This window comes from Candoia aspera, chromosome 8 (assembly GCF_035149785.1).
Source record: "Candoia aspera isolate rCanAsp1 chromosome 8, rCanAsp1.hap2, whole genome shotgun sequence".
Classification (NCBI taxonomy): Eukaryota; Metazoa; Chordata; class Lepidosauria; order Squamata; family Boidae; genus Candoia; species Candoia aspera.
The window spans coordinates 57,129,172-57,153,875 of NC_086160.1; the positions used below are offsets into that span (position 1 = coordinate 57,129,172).

At 41.8% G+C, this 24,704-nt stretch overlaps 1 protein-coding gene across 1 annotated transcript in view; it reads left to right on the forward strand.

Annotated features, from left to right (window-relative positions):
- The window catches only part of CENPE (centromere protein E), a 61,996-nt gene that overhangs the window by 17,897 nt on the left and 19,395 nt on the right, over nucleotides 1–24,704 (forward strand). Inside the window, exons 16-29 of the mRNA XM_063310732.1 lie at nucleotides 28–183; nucleotides 1,629–1,703; nucleotides 1,833–1,967; nucleotides 2,970–3,104; nucleotides 3,590–3,767; nucleotides 8,067–8,218; nucleotides 9,063–9,365; nucleotides 11,656–11,967; nucleotides 13,329–13,487; nucleotides 18,760–19,071; nucleotides 19,491–19,805; nucleotides 19,915–20,052; nucleotides 21,080–21,238; nucleotides 24,354–24,668. Of these exons, the coding sequence (XP_063166802.1) occupies nucleotides 28–183; nucleotides 1,629–1,703; nucleotides 1,833–1,967; nucleotides 2,970–3,104; nucleotides 3,590–3,767; nucleotides 8,067–8,218; nucleotides 9,063–9,365; nucleotides 11,656–11,967; nucleotides 13,329–13,487; nucleotides 18,760–19,071; nucleotides 19,491–19,805; nucleotides 19,915–20,052; nucleotides 21,080–21,238; nucleotides 24,354–24,668 (2,844 nt within the window). The remainder of the gene's footprint in view (nucleotides 1–27; nucleotides 184–1,628; nucleotides 1,704–1,832; nucleotides 1,968–2,969; nucleotides 3,105–3,589; nucleotides 3,768–8,066; nucleotides 8,219–9,062; nucleotides 9,366–11,655; nucleotides 11,968–13,328; nucleotides 13,488–18,759; nucleotides 19,072–19,490; nucleotides 19,806–19,914; nucleotides 20,053–21,079; nucleotides 21,239–24,353; nucleotides 24,669–24,704) is intronic.

Below are 24,704 nucleotides of genomic sequence, written 5' to 3' on the forward strand. Positions count from 1 at the left end.
GACTTCCTCCATTCCTTTCTTGTCTAGGATAATGCTGTCACTGAACAGCAAGCCATAAAAGCAAAACTAGATACTCTGTACTTGGAGAAAGAACAGCTGGCCTATGAACTCACAGAGCTGCGTGAGAAAATGTCAACCAATGAGTTTGAGGCCCTTGAGAAAGAGGCCTCTGAAGAGCAGGAGGTGAGAAAAAGGGATTGTATGTGTGGAAATGCAACATTTCCATAAGTTTTAAAGACATACCTTCATTGTGAATTGCAAACGGACTAAATGCCACTGCCGTTACTTGAGAACATAGAAAATTATGTTTCATTCAACTATAGTTTAAACTCACTGGAAATTCCAGTGCCAATTTTTTTTAGGTTTGATACAATTGCAGAATATTGTATATTTCAATTTCCATACTGAGAACATTCAGGGTGATGACATTTAAGTCATCATTAACAGTAGCAAGAGTAAAATCAGAAAAAGTGCAAATGTGTAATATCAAAAAGCTTTTGATGTTCAGCTGTACCATTTTCTCCTCCTTCAAACAAATTGTTTTAAGTTTTTATTACTATGCCTTATATTTGTACCTTTTTCTGTCTTGAAGAGCCACAAATAATCAGTTATATAAACTAAATAGCATCTCTTGATGTGAGCCTGATCTTTTAGGTAGGAGTAAAATCCCATCCAGAATTAGAGAAGCATCACATTCATCAGATGAAGTATCCAATCAGGAGTATTTCTATCTTGGCTTCATTATTTGGATTGTACTAATTTTATTGTACTGAAAATTATCCTAGTGAAATCTTTTTTTCTTTTCTTGGGAAACATGTCTTAGTGTAAATATAGCTTGGCTATCCACACATCTAGTGCATTCCAATTGTGTTGGACTTCAGTTCCCGGATTTCCCCACCAACACATCTGAAGGCAGTGCTAGATAAGAATTCTGGGGGTTAAAGCGTTATCTGGAGGGTACCTGGTTAGGGAAAAGAGGTTTAAAGGCATATGGCTTTACGACCTTGCTCTGCATCCTATTCAAGGATCACTTGGGAATATGCATTCTCTCGCTTAATTTCAATTATGAAAGGAAGGTGGGATATAAATATACTAATTCAGTAAGCCGAAGTGTACCAGAAAGAGGAATTAAACTTCTTGTGAACAACAGTGAAATATTAACCTTGCAACCAAGGCATTCTATTTTGTAAGACCGAGAAGTAATAAACAATGACTGGATTCACATATCTTGCAAAGCTAAGCTTTGCTTTTGAGTTAAGTACGCATAATACACTAAGCCATGGTTTATGTACCACAGTGATTAAGTTTGAGATGAGCCAAAACATGGCTTATTTAATTTTGGCTTAGTGTTATGTGTGAACCAAGTCATTATTGCACAGCGCCATGTACAAACCTAGCCACTTGGTTACTAACCAGATGTTGAGATTTTGTTTCCTAGAATTTTTCTCCAGTTTAAGAAATGCATAAACTACTTTCCTCAGTAACAGCTAGATGCTTATCTAAAACTGACTGGGTCTAACAGAATCTTTTAATGCAAAGGCTACTTATCTTTCTGATGGTGATGGCAGGTAAACTAAGCTGATGGATGCTTCATAACTGCTATGCTATTTGCTTCACTTGCTCCACAGATGCAACTAATGCATGAAATTTCCAACTTAAAGGCTATAATTTCAAATGCAGAAATATACAATCAAGACCTTCAGGTGAGCTGGTGGTGATGGCTGCCTTGCTTGTAATAATACGGAATGGTGGTATGAATGGAGACAATTCTTCTGTATTTAGTATAGCACCTTGAATGCACTTGAGATACACCTTTTTTGTTTGTTTTATAGCAAGAAATAAAGTCAAGAGACATGCAGTACAAGGAACAAGAGGAGAGAATCAAAGCATTGGAAGAACACACTGAGAAGCTTAAAAGCCTTGTAGAAGAGTTAGAAAGAGAGAAAAGAGATGTGACCATTTTAGTAGTAAGCCTAAATCGTCTTAATTAATATTGTATTAATTAAATAATCCATTAAAAGCATATATTTGTGTGCTTGAAGTTTAAATCCAGTCCATACTAGTGAAAATTCTTCTGAGGAGCAGCTACATAGAATGGTAGTTACTTCCCTGTTGCCTTCTCTATTCTATCAAGTAACACTTGTTTCTTCACAATGCAGAGTAATTTTGTGGAAGAGGTCCACAAGTTGTTAATAAGGGCTGTAGTCAGTTTGACGTATCTTCACAGTTTCCCTGAGTGAGTGGAGAATGCTAGATGGATGGAGAGAGATGCAGATTCTCATGTTGTTATTCCCTCATTGGCCTGATTCACACAGAGAGACTGTGCTAAACTCTAATATGATTTGTTTGGTTTGGGATTAGCATATTGTGTGAACCTAGCAAATTGTTCCTTATTTAGCAAACCATGATTAAGAAAATCATGGTTTATCATAATGTCTAAACCCAGTCACAGAGAAACATCTACTGCATTTTCCAAGCAGCCATTAGAGCCAGTATTACCAATGGTCAGCATTCATTGTCCACTTAGCAGTCCTGGGACAACTTTGTAAATATACAACATTTTTGGGCAGAAAATTCTCTACAAATCTTCTATGTTATTTTTTCATATAAATATGAAGCATGGGTTAACATATTTTTATGGCTGGATGATGCACTTCTAAAGTAATTTCAGCTTTCAAAGTTGTAGAGGTGACCCATAACTATTTTGCTGATATTTTTGCCCTGTTTTGAGATAACTGAAGTGGCAAAATGGAGCCAGCAAGGTATAATATATACGCTTTACCTCTCTTTTTGGATAATTGAAATTCATCATGATGTGGAGGCCACAAAAATAGATTTATTAATCGTCTGCCTTGACTTTCCTGGCCATGACACACCAACCTTACAAAAGAATTAGTTTTCATTTTTCCTTGATTCCTAGAATATTTATCTATACTTATACCACACTATTATAATCTTCATTCTTGCAGCAAACTCCAAGCAAAAACTTGGATGAAATGCAGCAGTTAAAGCAGTCTCTTAGAGATGCTGAAGCAGTTGCCCTGGATGCCAAGAAGGAATCTGCATGCCTCCGAAGTGAAAATCTAGCACTAAAAGAAAAAATGGTAAAAAAAATAAACATTAGTAGCATTAACTGCTGAAAATCAGTTCGTTTAAAAACAAACCTTCAGAACTCCAGCACAGGTTTGTTTGTAAAGTGGCTATCTGTTTCTCATTAGAAGGCTGCTATGTAAATGGCAAGTGAACTGATAAATAACTTGGGGCATCTTCCCTCAGGAGCTGATGTAGATGCAGCAGAAGATAAAAACTTTAAGAAGCTTAGTGCAGTAGAGATTTAAGTTTTAGATCTCATCTCGTAGATTATGCCGGTTTCCTAGAAGGAATCTAGTGACTGTTTCTGGGGGGTGAGGCAATGCTGCCTGAGATGGTTTTCCTATAAGCTGCAAAGGGGAGGGCACAGAACTGCTATGCTCACGGCCCTCAGGTGTACAAGCAAGGACTCCACTGTATACAAGCTTGCTGTATATTGCAAATTTGCACTTGGATGTTCATGGGTAGAATAATACTATGTTAACTTATTCCCACACAGAACCAGCTCTCAGATACTTACACTCAAATGGAAAAAGATCTTGGATGCTACAAGAGCCAGTTGGAAGCTGGAAAAGTCACCTATAAAAAAATGCAGTCTGATCTGCAGAAAGAATTGCAATACTTCTTGCAAGAAAATGCAAAGCTGGCATCACTTGTGAAAATTAATGATTCAAAAGGTACTGTTCACAGGAGCCGCCTGTCCTTTACAAAATCCGGGTTTGTTCTAAACGCTGAGAAGGTTCTATGACCTAAGGTCAGTAGCATGCTGATAGGAATTCTGGGAGTTGTAGTCCAAGTACATCTGGAGAGTACATCAGGTTGGAGAAGATTGCCCTAAATTAAGCTCCAGTGTTTCAGGAAGGCTTTTGAGAAGTATGTTCTTGTGCACAGTTTGTGCCTCTTCCCCCCCACCCCACTTCCAAAGTGAGATTTTTAAAAATCTAATGAAGTAGATATCTTGGCCTTTTATAACAAAACCAGGAAATGGTTTCGTGGCATTTTAAAGTTTATCAAATATATTATACTATATAGGTTTTCATGCACCTCATAGAAACATTTAATTTGGATGCAGTTACCTCTGTCAACAGAACCAGCAGTTGCAGTGAAAAATATCCTAAGTTATTTTTCCTCCTAAAAGGGGTTGTATGCAGGAAGGATGCCAGCATCCACTTTGTACCTGCCTTCCTGTGCTTAACAAAAAGAATATAACTGCTGCTGTTTGGTTTCAAAATGTAAAGATAGCTTTAAAAATTAGAAGTCAGAACAGTAGAAAGGGAGTGAAGCTCAAAAGGAGAAAGGAAACTGCATAGCTGAGAGGAAATAAGCCGGACTGTAGGAAGCAGCAAAACTTTGCTTTTCAAGGATGCAAGGGAGAGTGTCATGAGTGCCGTTGAGCTGAAGACATCAGCGCAATGGCACACATGACAATAACGAGGAAACGGGAAGGGGCTCAAGATAAGCAGCCATCAACTCACAAAGACGAAAGAAGAAGATACAATGGCTAAGCGGATCGCGAGGCACACCCAAGCTGTTAGCGCTAGCGCAACGGAGATCGCCCAGCTGACAGCAATCACCGGATGAATAAGGAAACCGATGATGGGCGATCCCGGAGCGCCAGCGGGGCCTCGCAACCCCTCACCTACCGGCAAGACAGCATGTTGGACAAAGGGGGGGGTGACGTAACCTCGAGTGAGGGGGCGCTGACCGGCGCGGGGTATTTAAACCCCGCACCGGCGCGCTCCTGTCACTCTCAGCTTTTTTCTACTACTGGCACTACCCGATGAATAAACCAGAGCCTGCTTCAATTGAACCAGTGTCTGTGCATTACTCGGCGGTAGGCAGTGCATGACATAAAGCTGAGAGTCACAAACTCAGCCTCGCCGAGCCCCACCAGACAACAACGAGCCGCGGGAGGAGTAGACGGCGAGAAGACCAGGAACGATGAGGCCGGCGCGACGCGGACAAGGGGGGCGAGCCGTACGGCAAGAAGCAGAGGAGGACCGATCGAGACAAGAGGCACCGCGGACTCCCGGAGCCATGGACACCCACCCGGCCCAACCCGAGCCTCAGCTCCAACCCCAAGGGGAGATGGCGACGGAGGCAACCCGGCCACGGGAGGGAGCAACATACCTCCCGAGACCAGCGGAGAACCCCGCGCCCCACATCGCACCCCAGCCACGGGCGTGGAGTGGCAGCCCAATGGCGGTAAGCACGGGGGAGGATGAAGACGCAACCCAGCCGACGGCGGAGGAAGCGGGCCAACGGACGGGAGTGCCTGAACCCCACCGGCGACCCACCCCCGCCGACACACCGATGGAACCGGCCCCAGCGGCGGCGCGGATTGCGGACGGGGACGCACAAGCTAGACTCGCGGCCATGGAGACCCAACTGAAGGAACTCCGGACCATGCTTCAATTGTTGATGTCCCCTGCGCCGCCCAACGACGTCCCCGCACAGGTCCACACCCCGAGCGAGGCGCCGCACTCCCACGGGCCAGATGATGGTCAACAAACGGCCCAGGCGGACGACGCCACAGGCCGGGAAGTGAGAGGAGGGGGCTCACAAAACGCCCGGGTCCCAAAGGACTTCCCCATCTTCTTTGATGGGAACCCCGCGAAACTGTCGTTCTTTATTACGAACGCCAGGGAGTTCATGGGGAGGCACGGACACTCCTATGACTCCGAAGCGGACAAGATCGCAGCCGTGGCGATCAAACTACAAGACCGGGCGGCGGACTGGTACGTCCAACTGTACGAGTCCAGCTCCCCCGCCCTCGCCAACTTCCACGCCTTCATCACCGAGATGAAGAGCTACTTTGAGGACCCACTAGCCAAAGTGAGGGCGAAGAGCGCACTCCAAAGACTCAAACAGGGCGCACGCACTGTCCCGGACTACGCCCTCGAGTTCAAAGCCCTCGCAGGGAAGATCAACGACTGGTCCGAGACCACCCTGCTGGAAATGTTCAAAAGGGGGCTCAACCGCGACGTACTCCAATGGGCCCTCTACCGGGACGACCCGGAGACTCTACACGGTTGGATCCACCTCGCGGGGAAAGCAGAACACGCGCACCGCACCTTCCTCATGGCAATGACGGAAGACACGACCAACACCTGCCCAAAGGTACCCGCGCCACACGTGGGGACGGCCGGTCCCACATACCCAAGGAAGAAATTTAATCGCGGGCCCTGCGGGAGGTGTGGAAAACTGGGGCACAAGACGGCAGATTGCTTCGCCAACCGACCGCCGGCTAGTGTGCCCAAACCCGCCCCGAAAACTAGCCTCAAACCACCTAACCCGCCGCCGCCCCCTCACCGCCGAATGACCGGAGCCACAGCGACACCAGACGAAGGCTGGGATGCCTACTGGGGGGGAGAGGATGCCGTAGACCCAGACCAGCCGGCGGGAAACGCTCCCCGCCTGCCCTGAAACGCGTTGCGAGGCAGGCGGTGGGACAGCAGCGCGGACCACCTCGACAGAACGGCGAAAGCTCCGTTATAATGGGTGGCGGCGCACAACGTTAACGCGCCTGACCTGACCCGGGCTTTTCACCGGGCGTACCCCGACAAGCCTAAGGCGAGACAAGCAAACCGGCACCTGCATACCCCCTCCCCCGCGGGCCCCCCCGCCTACCGTGCCCCAAGGGAAAGGGCCCCCCCAAGCCCGCGTCTTGGGTGGACCTCCCCCCCCCGGGACTCACCCCCCCCGCCCCGGGCCCACGAGGCAGTGACAAGCGGTCGCCAGCACCCTCCCCCCGCCCCGGGCCCACAGGGGAGTGGCAATCAAGTCAACAGTGCATCCTGGGGGCAACGCCCAGGAGCACACATAACAAAGGCGACGCACTTAGAATAAAAATAAGGGCCCTACCTGGAGCTGATAAGCACCCGACCAGCCACGCCTCTCTCCTCGCCGAACTGCGCCAAACAAGCAGGGTGTGGCCGGAGCATGCGCACGCCCAGGGTGTGACCGGGGCATGCGCACTGGGAACACACCCTAGATGGACACGTGGTAGAGGGCGGAACAAAGGGAGGGGCGAAAACACTCCGGCGGGAAATTCAAAAAAAAACAAAAAAAACACCATTTTGACAGCTCTCCTGGTAAAAAAACCGGAAAGCCGGGGGGGGCACTATTCGGACAGGGGGCAGTATGTCATGAGTGCCGTTGAGCTGAAGACATCAGCGCAATGGCACACATGACAATAACGAGGAAACGGGAAGGGGCTCAAGATAAGCAGCCATCAACTCACAAAGACGAAAGAAGAAGATACAATGGCTAAGCGGATCGCGAGGCACACCCAAGCTGTTAGCGCTAGCGCAACGGAGATCGCCCAGCTGACAGCAATCACCGGATGAATAAGGAAACCGATGATGGGCGATCCCGGAGCGCCAGCGGGGCCTCGCAACCCCTCACCTACCGGCAAGACAGCATGTTGGACAAAGGGGGGGTGACGTAACCTCGAGTGAGGGGGCGCTGACCGGCGCGGGGTATTTAAACCCCGCACCGGCGCGCTCCTGTCACTCTCGGCTTTTTTCTACTACTGGCACTACCCGATGAATAAACCAGAGCCTGCTTCAACTGAACCAGTGTCTGTGCATTACTCGGCGGTAGGCAGTGCATGACAGAGAGTGATTTTTGTTGTTGTTTCATTGTTTTCTGTTTCTTTCAGCATGGTCATTTGCAAAACTTAGGATATAAATTTCTCTGTACTTTAGCAAGGAATTTCACTGTAGCTGAAATGTACAAAGAATAAGAACTGGGGCTGTAGCTCAAAGACAGATTCCTTGCTTTTCATGTGGAAGGGTTTCATCCAAGGTTTCATCTCCAGTATTTCCAAGTAAGGCTGCAAAAATGCATGAAAACCAAAAAGCCATTGACAGTCTGGGCTCCCCACAAGGTAGCTTCCTGCGTACAGAACAATCAAGTCAGCATTCATTTCTGTTCTCAAGTTTGGCCATGGGAACCTAATCTGTCTTTTCTAGGCTTGCTATCATGTCTGGAGTTGGAAAGGCAAATGGAGGATTTAAAAAACGAGCTGAATAAAGCTTTGGAAGAGAACATGAGTTTAAAGGAAAAGGTGACTGCATTATCAGAAGCAAACTCTGGATCGGATCTTGAAATCTTCCACAAAGAGGTAAAACTATTGCATGAATTATTGGAAAGTATCAGATACCATTTTCTACAGCACTATTCTATTTTCAGGTGAAATGTTTTCTCTTTTCAGAATAAAGTTTATTTTCTTTACTGTTTCCTAACACAGACTTCTAGCAGTGGTAAGCTAGTGTAAGCAGTGTAAACAATTTGATTGAGTTTAACAGAATTTGTGTCCATCAGTAGTTAATTACTAGGGCTTTGAAAGAGATGCTTTCGAATGCACAGGAATAGGGACAAAGCACCTCTTTTCAAGCAGTGTCTTTTCCCAGGTCTGCACGGCTGCTGCAGAACCTGCTCCCAGCAAAGTGAATAGTTATCTCCTTGAGTAGCTTCCAAAGCAGTTATCCAGTCTTGAAAAAAGAGGTAGCTGCTTTAATTGTTTCAAAAGCATTTGAAAATTGTATTAATAATCACAGTGCTGCTTGTCTTTGGGGCATTATCTTCTGGTTTCTTTCATATTTGGACAACGGAATTTGCAGTGTTAGGGGTTGCTAAAATTGGGGAGTCCAGAATTTGTTGCAAGGCAAGATTGATTGGCAGTGGTGGTAAAACAGCTGTAGACTTTGGCCAGGAAACTACAGCAAGTCTCTGCAAGATTTTTTTCAATATTAAAACAAGAGAATGATATATAGCCTTTTGATCATTTTGCAATAATGACAGGGTGGACATCAAACTGATTCCAATTAGAAAAGCAGGCCTAGAAACCTAAACAGTTATCTTCCGTTATTATCTAGTTAACATGCAACTTTTAAAACAAAACAGAGGCACTAAGAACTGTTCTTCAGTATTCTGTTCATAATGCCTGACTTTGGTCTCATTAACAGATTCTTGAAAAAACTGAGACAATTGCTTTGCTGATGTCAGAAAAAGAAATGTTGCTCTCTCAAGTTGCGGAAAAGGAGAAAATGGTTCATGAAGCGACTCAGGCATTGACATCCAAACTGGATTTAGCAAATGATGAAGTGATGAGAGGAAATGCCACCGCTTCTGAAGAACTGAGACACCCATGTGATAAATTGGGGCAGAAATCCTTGGTTGTGGCTGACGAAAGGAAATCCATGAACAGCCAGTTGGATTCCTGTTCCAATGACAGCCTCAGTGCATCCATCAGTGATATGACCCAAGAGGTAAGTCCCCATTCTATAATATCATAAGCCAATAAATAAAGTGTTGTGCCTTTTGATACTTATCTTTGCCCATACTTGCTTATGTTAAATATAGCACTGCTGATACATTATTGCACAAAGGGTTGGATTATGAATATTGTATCCTTAACATGTCAGCCTTCACAAATATTCCACATTATTGTGCCAAGGGTTGGCTGGAGTCATTAAACTATTTTGTCTTGGCCTTTATTATCTGGGACATCATTCCAGAAAGATTTGCACTATTAATTACTCAGTTTGCTGTCCAATTCAGCAGCTGCAAAAGTTCCATGCAATCTTGCCTATATCAACAGAAATAAGCTGGAGTAGCATAGCATATTGATGCTTGGCTAAAATGGGAACTGCTAATTGTGTTATCTTAGCCTAGTTCATACATGCTATCATGTTAAACTACAACATAGTTTTTGTTTTAGACACAGCATGTTATGTGAACACAGGAACTATGTTTTGTTAAATCTAGACTTAGGACCTAGAGCATTGTATGAATCCATCCATTGTATCCAGGTTACAGGAAGTAATAGACCCATTGTAGTTTGTGCATCAAGCTGCATCTGGGATCTCAGAGCACTGTGTTAGAATCTGAGTACCTCTTGGTTGTTACTGTTGTTATTGCTTCACTTTATTTTCCAAATGTCTCAAAAGCTATCACACAGAAAGTGGAATGGCATTATCAGCTGCTGCCCTAAAGGAAAGGATTTAGGAAGAAACTTCCTATGGCAAACAATTGCCTAAATCAGGAGAAACTTGCTAAAGGTCAGAGCTGTTAGACAGTGGAAGTGATTAGCTCAGGAAATAATGAATCTCTCCTTCACTGAAAGTATTTTCATTTTATTTCATTTTTTCAATTTATAGTCATAGACCGAAATACAGAAAGAAAAGGAAAAGAAAAACCATGCTTTTTGTTGTAGTTTAAAGTCGACTAAAAGAAAAGGAAAAGACAGTAAGCAGATAGGGTTTTTTTTATCCAGGGGCAGAGTATTTCTCTTGCTGGATCAGAATTTGGCTTCTGATCTTTAATGACAGCAGAGCAGAATTTGGCCACTGCCAGAGCTGTAAGATTGTACTGATCAGCCAGCAGTAGTTGAGTATAAGGAAAGGTCCATGCATCCTGGGAAGTCCACTAAAAGAGGTGCAATGTACCTGTTCCTAATATCTATGGAGAAGAGGCAGCTGACATAATAAAACATGGTGTAGGGATTCCACTGTGTTCAATCCACAAGGACATATTGTTGTTAGTTGCCATCGAGTCGTTTACTAGTCATGGCGACATTATAAGGGACTCTTCTGAATTTCCCTTCCAAGACAGTAGCAAGCAGAGCATCAGAGTGGGCCCAGGGAAGAACCTGGGATAGACAACAGGTATGTAATGTTCCACCATGGCATGTCAGTGCCAGGGGGTGGGTTTCTAAAGCTTTTATACCCAACACACTGAGCATTCATTAATCATGGGTGCAAAACAGACTGACAATTAAACTGACTTATGAGCCTGTGTGTCATGAGTACGGATGGAGAGCAGGGGGCTCCCATCCAGGCTGTAAAGCGCATGCGTAGCACTGAGGAATTAGGTAGCCATTCCAAGAGACACAGATCGGGCCCGCCTTAACCTTTGGGGTTTATCTGTCTGGGTTTTTCCCACGCTTCTTTAGTTTGTTAGGATTTTCCTGTTATGTAGCAGCAATAAAACACTAGAGACCTGTTCCTTGTCTCAGCGTGGTTCCTGGCTGTTAGGACACTGTGAAATGACTTCCCTGTGAACATCAGTATCTTTACACCTAGCATTACCCCACGTATATTCCCAGGCCATGCTATGCATCTGATATTTTTTATACTAAAATTTCAAGCAGTGGTTAAATATGGTGCTAGTTTGGTTCAGGGTATTACACGTGGCTGCTAGTAGCCTTGAATCTTAAGTCTCTCCAGTGATAGTCCAGTGCCTTAGGCACTATACTACCCTGGCTGTGTACATAAGAGGGTCGTTGTTCAAGAGAATGTTGTTACAATCCATTAGAGAATGTCTTTGTGGTAACAGCATCACTTCTACATATGCTCACATATCTGCAAGTTATTTGGTGGTGTAAGAAGAATGTGGAGGAGGGAAATTGATTTTTATTTATTTGCAAGCAGTTCATTTCTAAGGTTATTGCAGAAGAAAGTAAAATAGGATTGCGAAATCTGACAACTTTTGATGCTGCATTTTCGATATCTTTTATTGTGTTTAACATATATGCTATAATTTCCTGAAAAATCAAAGCAATCTAGCAAAAATGGAGAATTGCATGCAAACAACTTTGAGCAAGAGGAGCTCCTCACTCTTAAAGAACAACTGGATGAAGCTCATCAGAAGCTGAGTGAAATGGAAGAGCTCAAAGATCGGATGAAGGTTTGGGAGTCTGAAATGGAAGCCGAGGAGGCACAGAAGCTGGACATCATGCAAAGACTTCAGAAGGGTGAAGAAGAAATAAGAATCTTGACCCAAGAAAGAAATGACTTCAAGCAAAAGCAGGAAGCCCTTGAGGAGGAGAGAGATCAAATCAAAGAAGATATACAAGATACTATCTTGATAGTAAGCTAAACATGGCAGAGAAACACTAGAAAAAGGGCAGGTGACTTCTTTATGGCTGTGGGCCACATTTAGTTAGTTAATCAGTTAGTTAATTTATATAGCTGCCCATCTCAGACCAGTGACTCTGGGCTGCTAACAATAATAAAAAACAGTCGAACAATTAATACAGAAAATTAAGTATAAATACAGCCAAGACATCTTAAAATCCATCGGTGTTAGCACAACCATGAAACGGCCCTTCGCATACTTGGGGCCCCAGGCCCAGGCACAAAGCCAGGTCTTCAAGGCCTTCCAAAAAGCCAAGACGGTCGGGGCCATCCTAATCTCAGGAGGGAGGATGTTCCAGAGGGCAGGTGTCATGGCAGAAAAGGCATGTCTCCTGGTCCACACCAGCTGACTTTGGCTGATGGGACCCAGAGCATGCCCAACCTGCTGGACCGGATTGGACGGGCAGAAACAACTGGGAGCAGATGGTCCCTCAGGAAACTCTGTCCCAAGCCATGAAGGGCTTTAAAGGTGACAACCAGCACCTTAAATTGCACCCGGAAACACACTGGCAAACAGTGCAGCTCCCAAAGCAGAGGTGTTACATGTGCCGAGTAGCTGACAGTATTTACAACCCAGGCACTGCCTTCTGTACCAGCTGAAGCTTCCAAATGCTCTTCATGGGCAGCCCCACGTAGAGTGTATTGCAGTAGTCCAAATGGGAGGTCACAAGGGCATGAGTGACAGTGAGTAGAATCTCCTAGTCCAGGAATGGACACAACTGGCACACAGCCCAAAGGTGTGCAAAGGCCCTCTTAGCCACGGCTGCCACCGTGTTCTTCCAGCAGGAGCTGTTCTTCCTGTTCTTCCAGCAGGAGCCGTGAGTCCAAGAGGACCCCTAGATTGTGCACTGGGTCTGTCTGGGATAGTGCCACCCTGTCCAGGACCAAAGATGGAACTTTTATAACTTTTAATTCATTGGGGAGGGTTAGGAGTCAGCAAAGGTTGGATTCAGTGCTGCCACCATGCGCAGAGCCAAAAGTATTGGCCTTTTAGGGAAGTTAAGGGTGATAAAAGGCATATCTTGCCTTACAGAGGCTGAGTATGGCCATTTCCATCCTTACATTCATTTTATGCATGCTTTCCAGAAAAATTCAACCAAACCTTCCCCATTTTGTTGCTGAATCTTGATAGCTTGATTTTGGGATTCTTGGGAGGCTGCAAATTAGGCCTGGGGTACCACATGTGACATCATATTGTCCATCCGTGCACCAGGAGAGCAACTAAATCTAGAACAAAACTTACTTTGCACCCACACAATACATTTTGTGCTCATTCTAATGCATCTATGCATATATTCTATCTTTTTATGAAAGAGCATTGAAGCACAGGAGGGGTTGAGGAATGCCCAAAATTCTTTGAAGCAGTACCAGAAGCGCATTGAAGAACTTGAAGAAACCATTGCAGAGAAAGACACACAAATTTTAAGAGTTAAAGAAACTTTAGAGATCACTATTGATGACCAAAAACAACAGGTAAGATGTATCTGTAACAGAAATGTATTGGCAGAAGAAAAATTTTGTTAAGTTTCTTGATCTGGGATGTACATTTCCTTTTATATCAAAGGCTGCTCATTTGTTTCCTCCAACTGAAATAACATGGGAAAAATGCTGTTATACGTTGCAGATACTGAAATTAACAGAAGATCTGAAAGACTTGAATGTAAAGAAAAATCAAAATGAAGTAGATACAAATGAGATTGTGCCAGAAGACAATAACGAGCTTCAGCAGATTAAGGAGCAGTTTGCCACTCTTCAGCAAGAGAAGGTGGTGTTGCAGCATCAACTGGAGGATTTGGAAAAGGAGAAGAATCAGTATCTGGAAAGCAATCAATTGGTAAATACCATGCAGTTGAAAAGCTCTATTTAGGCCACTGAGTTCTACTTCTTCTCAGTGTAGGAACATTAAGATCAGTGGTATATACTCTGACTGCCAAGGGCTAAATGTCCTCCAAATCCATGGAAACCCTAAAAGTTATCAAAAAGTACCTGACAAAATGTAATTTTTAATGTGAATTATATCAATTAATTATGATTCAAGCACTATTGTAGACCTTGAACTGATGGAAGTACTATTTTATAGTTTAGGTTATGGGGGCAGGCAATTTAACCAATGGAGAGGCTGCATATTTGGGGGGGCCCAAAGTAATTGCAGTGGGTATGACAATTATGTCAAATGGGCAGGCAACATGATATAAGAAGGCAGGGCTGGATGTGGGTAGCAGAGGTAGCAAATGTATGCACCATGTACCATGCACTATGCACCATGACAAAAAAAGCCCTCTTCCTCGAACTGGAGCATGGCTGTCCTGGATTTGATGGGTAGATAGAACAGGGGAGACGCTGCAAGTAAACCTTCATGATATTTTCTTTTGGGGTAAGCTCAGAAAAGGAGCAATAAATAATAAGCCAAAGAAACTAAAGACACAAGGTAAGAAAACAAAAAGGAAATAAAGCTTAATCACCTTAATCACACCTCTCCACAGCTTTCTGTCCTTGCAAACCATCCTTGCTTCCAACATGTCCATTCCTCCGTTCATACTACGTTGCCTTTTATTCTTTAAACTTCTCAACTCTTTCTTTCTAGGAACTCACCAACTCCATCCAATCACTACTGTATTAATTTTCAAAGTACAGTTAGAAAACAAAATGTGGAAAATAGAAAAGATGGAATACAGAACTAATGAAAAAAGAAAAACTATACAAGTGCAGAATTAGATAGAAAACAGAAAAAGAAAGTGACTTCCAACCTTCTCCAACACAGATATAAATGCATATTATACAGATATAATCTCTTACCATTACTTAAACCTTAGTAACAATATTTCTATCAAATCAGACCACTTAATCATCAAAACCCAAAATCAAAACTTCATTTTTTTTCTGACACAAGCAAATAGTCTAAAAGTGGTTGCCAAGTAGAGTTAAATCCAGACACAGTATTTTCTCTTATTAACACTGTTAACTTGGCCATTTGGGCCAGTTCCATCAGTTTAATCATCCACTCTACTCTAATTCCACTGTAGGAATTTGTAGATTTTTCCATTTTTGTGCATATAAAAGTCTTGCTGCTGTAATCATATATAAAAGCAAAGTCCATGTTGTTTCTCAGGCTGTTTCTCCATCAGTCCAAGGAGAAACAGTTCTGGTTTTTGTTTTTGTAAGTCCACTTTAAGAATCCTTTGAATATTAAAACATATTTGATCCCAGAATCTTGTGGCCTTCTCACAAGTCCACCAAAGATGATAAAAAGTTCCTTCATCAAGAGAACATTTCCAACAAACATTCATTACTCCATTATACATTTTTGACAACTTATTGGGAGTTAAATACCAATGATACATTGTTTTATAAAAATCCTCTTTTAAATTATAATTCAAAGTAAATTTCAGACCTTTGTTCCACATGTTCTCCCATTGCTCCAGCATAATATTATATCCAAAATTCTTGGCCCATTTAATCATACATTCTTTAACTTATTCATCTTCCAGATTCATTTGTAACATCTTATACATCTTTGTAATAACATGTTCATTGTTTATACTAAGTTCCATTTCAAACTGAGTTGTTTTGTTCATGAATTTAAAATTCTCTTTATCCACTTTAAAATGTTCTGACAATTGTGCATATGTAAACCAGTGACATGTAAAACCTTCCAACTCTAACTGTTCCCTTGTTTTAAGTTTAGGTTCATCCTCTTTAAAGTTTAACAGATCTTTGTAATTTAGCCAGCTTGTTTTCCCAGCATTTTTTCTTCTAACAAATGCTTCTTGAGGTGACAACCACAATGGTACACTACTACTTTCTTGATTTTTTTTTTTTAATCGTATGGCATAGCAGTTCAGTGTTCATGCTGCTTTTTCTTGCTGGGAAATCCTTGTGAGATCCAGCAGCCAGATGTGTAGACTATTTAGCCGTGGCCAAGTCACGTTGCCTGGAGTGCGCCACAAGTTGGGCTGAGAGAAAGTGACTGGCCCAAGGTCACCCAGCCGGTTTTCATGGTCTAGTGGTTAAGGTTCTGGGCTAGAAACCAGAAGTCCGAGTTCTACTTTCTTGATAATCAATCCTCTCAACCCATTTGCTTTCATACAGTATTTGTTGTGCAATTTGAGCCTTGTTAATTCTCCCCATATGTCCAAAGTGCCTCAATGTGTTTCTTTCTTAGAGTCACTTCATTTTCAATCTGCATTATTTCAGCACCCATTTATTTATGATTCTTCCTTTTTTTTATTACACACACTTAAGTACCTTATTTCTGCTGTATTCAAGTTAGTTTTATGTTTCTTCTGAGATACCCAACTCTCGTTTCCATGGCAGAACCAAATGCTTACACACTGCCATTTTAATTTATTTCAATAAATATTTGTTCCTCGTAACAGACCACATACCATTTGCTACTTTTCTATTAGCATTTGCATGTCTTAAAATTTCTCTATCCATTTTCCATATTTGGTAATTATTTTACTAAGATACACAATTACATCTACTTTTTCTAGTTTTTACTGTTTTACTGCAACTGTCAATACAACTATCCTGATCTCTGATGCATTATTTTTCAGAACTATAGTCCTCTTGCAGTCTGCTTTGCATCATACAGTCTATATAACTTTCACAACATACAATCTATCTAATTGAGAACCCATATGATTTGTTTTGTGTTCCCAGTCAATAACACAGCATCTGCATAATCCATAAATATATTGAGCAACCAAGGGGAGAAGTTGAATCATTAGCTAAGCATTGCATCTGTTCTCCCACATGCTTTACATCTACTATATACTGCTCTTACCACATTTAGCAACCAGCCTTCACCTTCATATTCATATAAAATATTCTGTAATTTCAATACTATTCACTTGATGTTTTCTCTAAATCAACTTTTCTTACTCATATAAATAAACAAATTTTCTTGCTTATATTCATATATTTCTCAATGATCTGCCAAAGAGAAAAAAATATGGTCTATACAACCTCCTGTCCATCATAAATCTGCACTTCCCAAATTTTGCTCGTTGTCAGCCCTTGTACCCTTTCAATTAGAAATCTATCAAATACTTTGCCTCATATACTTAAAGAACTAATTTTCCTGTAATTTTGCATTCATAATAATGGCATTCTTCCAATTCTCAGGCACAGAAGCACCCTTTGCATATACAGTATGTTATACTAGTTGCTTAGTTATTCCATAATCAAGCTGCATCCCTATGATCAAGCCCATGTCTCCAGTTACACAATCTAGATCTGTAACATCATTTTTCAACATTATCGCAGTATTTATGACTTCATCCGTTTTTTCTTGGATATTAATATTTATAGTATTTGTTTCAGTTCTAGTCTTCAATATATCACTATCATTCCCATAGAAATCTATATTTTTTTCTTTTCAGCATTTCCTCACTTCAGTGTTATCCCCAGTAATTTCATCACTTTTATTTTTAATGCCAGTCACACTGCTGCTTAAATTTTCTCTGCCTGTTTTACTTGCTTGTTTTGACCAGGGCCGCAACTGGGGGGGGGGGCAAATGAGGCAGGTGCCCCAGGCACTGCGCTGGGGGGGGGGGGCGCCGCCAAAATAACAAAATAGTATTTGTATACTGAATGTTTTACTAATTTAATGTATAATAGAATAATAAAACTTGCTAACACCTACCTCACGAACCCATGGTGGGGGGCACAGAATCCCTGTTTGCTCTGGGTGACACAGACCCTAGTTGCAGGCCTGGTTTTTGACTACATTCTTTGCAACTACCTTTTTCTTTCACATGCATCTTTGTCTTGCCCTAATTTTTTGCAGTGATTTTTTTTCTAAAACTCATCATTTCTTCCATTATCACCATTCCATAACATGCAACTATCACCACCCTATGGGTTTTATGTATACCCACAACAACCTAAGTGACACCAAATCATAGATTTTAGACTTTTCATTCACAATTAATTCTATACTCTAATTTTCCTGCCTACATTCATCAATTCCACTCTGCAAAATCAGACCGCCCTTTTGGTTTCTCTTCCTTTTACAGATACATGTCATACCTATTTTCCTTTCTTTCATTTCATGCATTAGTTCATGCTCTTTACTATTTTATCCTCTTGCATTCGAGATGGGCCCACAGATACTGCCATCTGTCATCCATCATAGGTTTGGTTGATTAAGGCTTAATACTTCTTTGTAAAATACCAGAAAGTGTAGGCTATATTACTAGCCTAATTCCTAACTCACGTGCAGCATTCCCTGCTTGTGGTTAGGACAATACTGGCCAATTTTGGCTAGTAAGCCACAAGCACAACCAAAATCCCATTTTATGGCAAATACGTTCAAGCTCTTCTGCTAAAGCTAGGATCTCTAGAATAAAGGCTCCCTTACAAGCCAACATACTGTTGTCCTCATCCCACCAACTGGGAGGAATATACTATATACTGGCACACACTGACGTCTCCCTGAAAATGGTGGAAAACAGTGCTGCTGATTTTTAAGGTTTGCACCAAATGGCAAGTCATGAAGGACTCATGAAGTGTGCAGCTTCTAGCCATTTGCTATCCTTCCTGGCAGGACAGATTAAATCTCTTTTATCATCTGCAGTAAAAGAATCGAAAGCATGGAAGTTTAAGACCACACTGTATTCCTGGTTGAAAAAAGGTCCACAAGAAAGAAAGTGACAGGTTAGGTAACAAAATGAGTTTGACTTGGAACAGCCATAAGGAACTTTCACCAAGCATTTATTATGTTTCTTTCGCTTAATTAAAGCTATCTGGTATGATACAAGAGCTGCAGGATAAACAGAAAGAGCTGGAGACGTTGCTGGAGGAGGAAGAACAGTTCTTTGCAGTCCAGCAGCAACAGGAGATGTTAGAAGAAGTACAAGAAGAATTAAAGACTAGGGATTCTGACCCTGAGGCTGAAAAGATGGAGAAGCTGGAAATGATCCAAAAGCGTTTGAACAGAGAAGAAGAGAGAGGAGCTCTAACCCAGGAAAAAGATTACCTACAGCAGAAATGCAAAGCTCTCCAGTCTGAGAGAGGAGCAGTAAAGGAAAGTGAGCAGAAGATTACGGTGAAGGTATGTGGATCAGAAATGCTTTCCCTTTTCTTCACAGGTAGTTTCCTTTATCTGTTCCACCGCTTTTATAGAAAATGGAGCTGGGAAATAAAAATTTCCATTTGGAATCAATGACGTATTGTGTGATGAAATATTTATGGGTTCCCTGAAGATGAATTACTTAGAAAAACGGAAAAGATTTACAGGTAGTCTTTGACTGACGATGGCAATTGGGACTGGAATTTCCATCACTAAGTGATGCGGTCATAAAGCACGACCACATCACTTAGTGACAGCAATCCCTGCAGTCCTGGTTGCCGCCGTTAACTGAATCTCACGGTCATTAGGTGAGGCAAAAATCAGAGGTTTCTGTTTACTGGCAAATAATCAGGAGTAAATGCAAAATAGCCTAATTCCTCTTCATAAAAATCATGTTTCAGATCCAACAGCTAGAACATAATTCCTTTGAGCTGCAGCAACTGCTCCACTTGAAAGAAGAGGAGAACCAGCAGAATGTAGAGAGCGTGAATGATGCAGAAGAGCTGAAGATTAACCCTGAGTGTCAAATGGAAGCCCTGCAGAGGGAGAAAGCAGAGCTGATTCAGAAGCTTCAGGGCGCTGCAGAAGATGTCAAATGCATCAGCCAAGAAAAAGAGCGTCTGAGAGCAGAGGTAGAAGCTCTTCAAGCTGAGAAGGATAACATGACTCAAACTGTCCACCGTCTGGGTGAGACTATAGAGCGGCTTGTTCCAGCGGTAAGAATTCAATTGCTGCCCCCTTTGGGGAGGTAGTTTTTATTGGATATGGGTTTAATTTAAATGTGGTGGTCGACTTGATTGAGTGTGGCTTTATTTTTTGTTAAAGAATTTGGAACTGCAGGAACAACTGAGGGAGGCTAATAATTCACTCAGAGAACAGAAGGAAATGGTAGAAGAACTGAAAGGAAAAGTCATAGCCACAGATTCTCGGACTTCAAAAATTCATGACGAGCTGAAGAAAAAGGTAAGAAAATGTGTGGCAGTTTAAAAGCATTACTATTAGATTTAGAGGCCACCCAACTCCAGAACAATTTTGGGCAGCTTACAGTTTTTAAAACAGAAAAACAATAAAGAAAACATCTGAAGCATCTGGAAAACCATATCCCATATATTCCACCCCCCAAAAAAGAATTCGACCACCAACAGAGTGCCTCAAACACCCTACTCTAAGGCCCAGGGAAGCAGCCAAGTTTGTAAAGACTTCTGGAACATCATCGGGGTAGGTACTACATAGATTTCTGGGAGGAAAGGCTTCCTTTTTCTTGAAAAATGGCATTGAAGGGACTCAAAGTATACTGACTCTTCCTGATTTTATTGGACAGGCAGAAACCATGAGAGATGGGCAGATAGGGCTTTATAGGTTATAATTAGCACACTGAATTGCACCCGGAAGCTCACTGGCAACCAGTGTAATTCACAGAGCATTGGTGTTCCATGGGCATTCCAAGGCATTCCCAACGCTGCCTATACTGCTGCATTCTGGACCAGCTGTAGCTTCTGTGTGGTTTTCAAAGGCAGCCCCATCTAGAGTGCATTGCAGTAATTAAACCATGAAGTGCCAAGGACATGAGTAACCATCTGAAGGGCCTCCTGATCCAGGAATGGATGCAACTGGTGAAGCCAGGTGAAGCTATGGAAAGGCACTCTTTACCCCCTGCTCTCCAAGTAGGAGCAGCATGTCCAAGATTACCCACAGATTATGCATCAGTCTTGAATAGGGGAGTGCATCCTCATCCAAGACTAAAGATGGAATGTCCCCAGATCTGGGGACCCCAAAAGTCCACAGCCACTTGGTCTTGACAGGATTGAGCCTGACTCTTTAGATATCTGCTGTTTTCCACTGCTGTGGTCAATAATTTTGATTTCAATTAAAGTTCACAGTTATAGAAACTCTTGCTGGTTTTTTTGTTTTGTACAGCAGAAACTGATGTGCTGACTGATTTTATTTCATGATGTGATGAGTTTTCTCTCTTTCTCAATATATATTTAAGGCCGAGGATACTCAATTAGAACTGGAGAAATTGTTGGTGTATGTAAAATTACAAGAAGATGAGGTTAATACACAGAAGAATTTAGTTCTTGAGAAACAACAGACGTTTCAGAAACTTGAAGAGGACGTTAAAGAAGAAACAAAACACCTAAAAGAAAAGGTAAGAAAATGACAGGTAGGATAATGTTCATAAATATGGCTATGAAAGTTCAAAATGTCTTTTTTGGAAGTAAGTTCAGGTTTCCTTAACAATATGTCCCTTTTATATTTCAAATGATTTTTAAAAGCCTCTAATTTAAAAAAAATTCAAGATTGTACAGATGAAAATGAACTCTTATCCCCAAATTACACAGCACATATTCAGAAAATGGAATTGGTTATGAGTCGTAATGCTGATAGCTTTGAAAGAGGGATTAACGAACTTAATAGAAAAAAGAATAGACCGATTTTCCAAATACCAGAGCATGAACATGTTATCTTGCTGATGTCCTCTGAGGAATTGGTCTTAAGGGAAGAGAAGGCTGAACTGGGTGGGGTTTTGGTTTAATCCAGCATGACTCTTTCATATTCATAGAAGTTTGAACTTTTCTTACAAAAGATATAAAATAAATTAAAACAAATTTAAATCTTGTCCTGTTAAATTCATCAATTTTGGATGATGCCATTCCAGTTTGATCTGTACTGAAAATCTTGCTGCCAAAGTCATTTATAAAATACAATTCTAACCTGTAAGTATGTCAGACAAGGCTCCATACTTGGCCAGCTCCTGTTCATTCTTTTCATAAGTGTTATGGTGGGTCACTTAGCGAGCCTAGACTTTAACTTCCTAAACTGGCAAAGAAACACATTTCTATTCTGCTTTATGCAGGCACAGAAGAACACTGGTGGCTCTGGCTCAATTTTGCAAGGAGGATAATCTGGACATAAACATTGTAATACCAAAATCATGGTGTTTGCCGGGAGACCAAAGATATAATCTTAAGATTTAAATACATGGAGGTTATCTTCCATGATTGCTCTAAGAAGGTCAGGGCAGTAATTGCACAATACTCCCAGAGAAGTATTACCACCATGCTAAAATCCTTTTGATTAAACCAAGATTTGCAGTCCTCAAACTATATATGAAGCAAAGACACTGGCACAGTTTTATGGGGCTCCTTTATCTCTTTTGAAGCTCTAACCCACTGGAACTCAACCAGCCTGAATGCCTAAAACCAGTATTCCAGATACCCAACTTTGTCTCTTAAAATGGCCTACAACTGGAGATAGGCCTGGTGAATATGGAGGCCAGAATATGGTGTCTGTATTCAGGTCTAGCTTTCCCCACACACACACCTCACCACTGCCAGTGGAAGATGGATACCAGGCCACTTGTAACAAATTCTGCTGGTCAAACTATTATCATTTGGGCTCTCCCCCACCACTTTTTTTTTAAATTCTGTGCTACAAACAGGCCAATACATTCTTTATACAGTATGGCATATAGTGGACACAGAGCACCAAACTGTCTTACACGAGGCTCTAAATCAACTTTTAGCCATCTGGATTTTATTATTTTTTTATATTTTATATTTTTATTGTCTGTTATTGTATTAATATTGATATTGAATTTTAAATTTTGTTTCTGTAAACTGCCCAGAGTCCCTCCTTTGTGGGTGAGATGGGCAGTAATAAGATTCGACAAATAAATAAATCTCACAGTCACTGAAAGGCTAAGATATATAGTAATACTATCTTACACAGCTAGAAGCCCTCCCACAGAAGATGCTTCACTTTGGCTTGCTGCAATGCCATCTCTTTAGCTCTGTTAGATGGAAAATAAAGGAATATTCCCTTCTAGGCATATCTGTGCCCCATGACATTGGGCCAAGCTGAAACTACCAAGCACGTCTTCCCCTTGCTCATTTTACAGAGATCCATGGTATTCTTCATCTCCCACTACTCTCACTGGTGCTGCTCAGATGGTGAATTAATACAGATTAATTCTATAATACCTACTACCCTCTGTGTTTAATCTCCTAAGAATACATAATGTTGTCAACTAAAGCCAATCGATTTCAACACTTGCCAGACTATTTCACTGCCATCTCCACTTACACAGTTTTAAAAGTTCCTTTGCCATGACTTAATTTTTTATTTTCTTGTTTTAGCTCTTCCAATAGTACAATATATTATTATATTTTATTCATCAATTGAATTGTATCTAAACTCTAATCTTAGGGAACCTTACAACTTTTTTGCAGTTTTTAGTTTTATATCAATTTGTCTGGCTTTTATCATACCATCTTTTAAATTGTTATTGTCTTCACAAAATGTTCAAGATGACAGGATGTTAATTCCAAAAATGATGTTTTTACTTGCTTGGTAAAGACCAAAATAAAGATACTGTGCTGACTATACTTGGAAAAAAAGGAGAAGATTTAATCCAAAAATAGCCATCCTACAGCTCTAACTTTGCAATTAGTCTTTGGGGATCTGTGTTGTAGACTGTCCAGTAATTGGAAATGTACAGGTAGTCTTCAATTTATAACCATTCATTTAGCGACCATTTGAAATTATGACAGTGGTGGAAGAAAGTTACTTATGGCCAGTCCTTGCACTTAGGACTTTCACAGTGTCCCCATGGGTACATGATCAAAATTCGGGCACTTGGCAACCAGCATGTATTTACAACTGTTGCAGCATCCCAGGGTCATGAAATCACCATTTGTGACCTTCCCAGCCAGCTTCCAACAAGCAAAGTCAATGGGGAACTACATGATTCACTTAACAACCTCATGATTTGCTTAACAACCAAAGCAAAAAGTCATAAAATCGGGTGCAGTCACGTGATGCCTTACTTAACGATCACACTGCTTAACAAATTTTCCAGTCCCTATTGTGGTCATAAGTTGACTAGCTGTATGGCACAGTTTTCTGCCACGTTGAAGAAGAGAATAGAAGATATAAGCCCAAAACTACCCTTCACATCATTTTTTAAAAAGGGGGAATCTCCAAATTAGTGCCCTTACATGCACATAGGAATAAAAACAGGGAAGAAGTGCTGACAGCTAAGTTGCTGTCCCACTCAGTCATCAGTCTGTCTACTGTAGATCTTGCCTAGGCAAAAATGTTACCTCTGGGTTCTGACTATTAAAAAAATGCCACTCTTTGCTCTAAATTCTTGGTGCCTTTCTCCCCCATTCCTAAATAATCAGAGATTTTCTGCTTACTTGCAAATAATCAGGAGTAAATGCAAAATAGCCTAATTCCTCTTCATAAAAATCATGTTTCAGATCCAACAGCTAGAACATAATTCCTTTGAGCTGCAGCAACTGCTCCACTTGAAAGAAGAGGAGAACCAGCAGAATGTAGAGAGCGTGAATGATGCAGAAGAGCTGAAGATTAACCCTGAGTGTCAAATGGAAGCCCTGCAGAGGGAGAAAGCAGAGCTGATTCAGAAGCTTCAGGGCGCTGCAGAAGATGTCAAATGCATCAGCCAAGAAAAAGAGCGTCTGAGAGCAGAGGTAGAAGCTCTTCAAGCTGAGAAGGATAACATGACTCAAACTGTCCACCGTCTGGGTGAGACTATAGAGCGGCTTGTTCCAGCGGTAAGAATTCAATTGCTGCCCCCTTTGGGGAGGTAC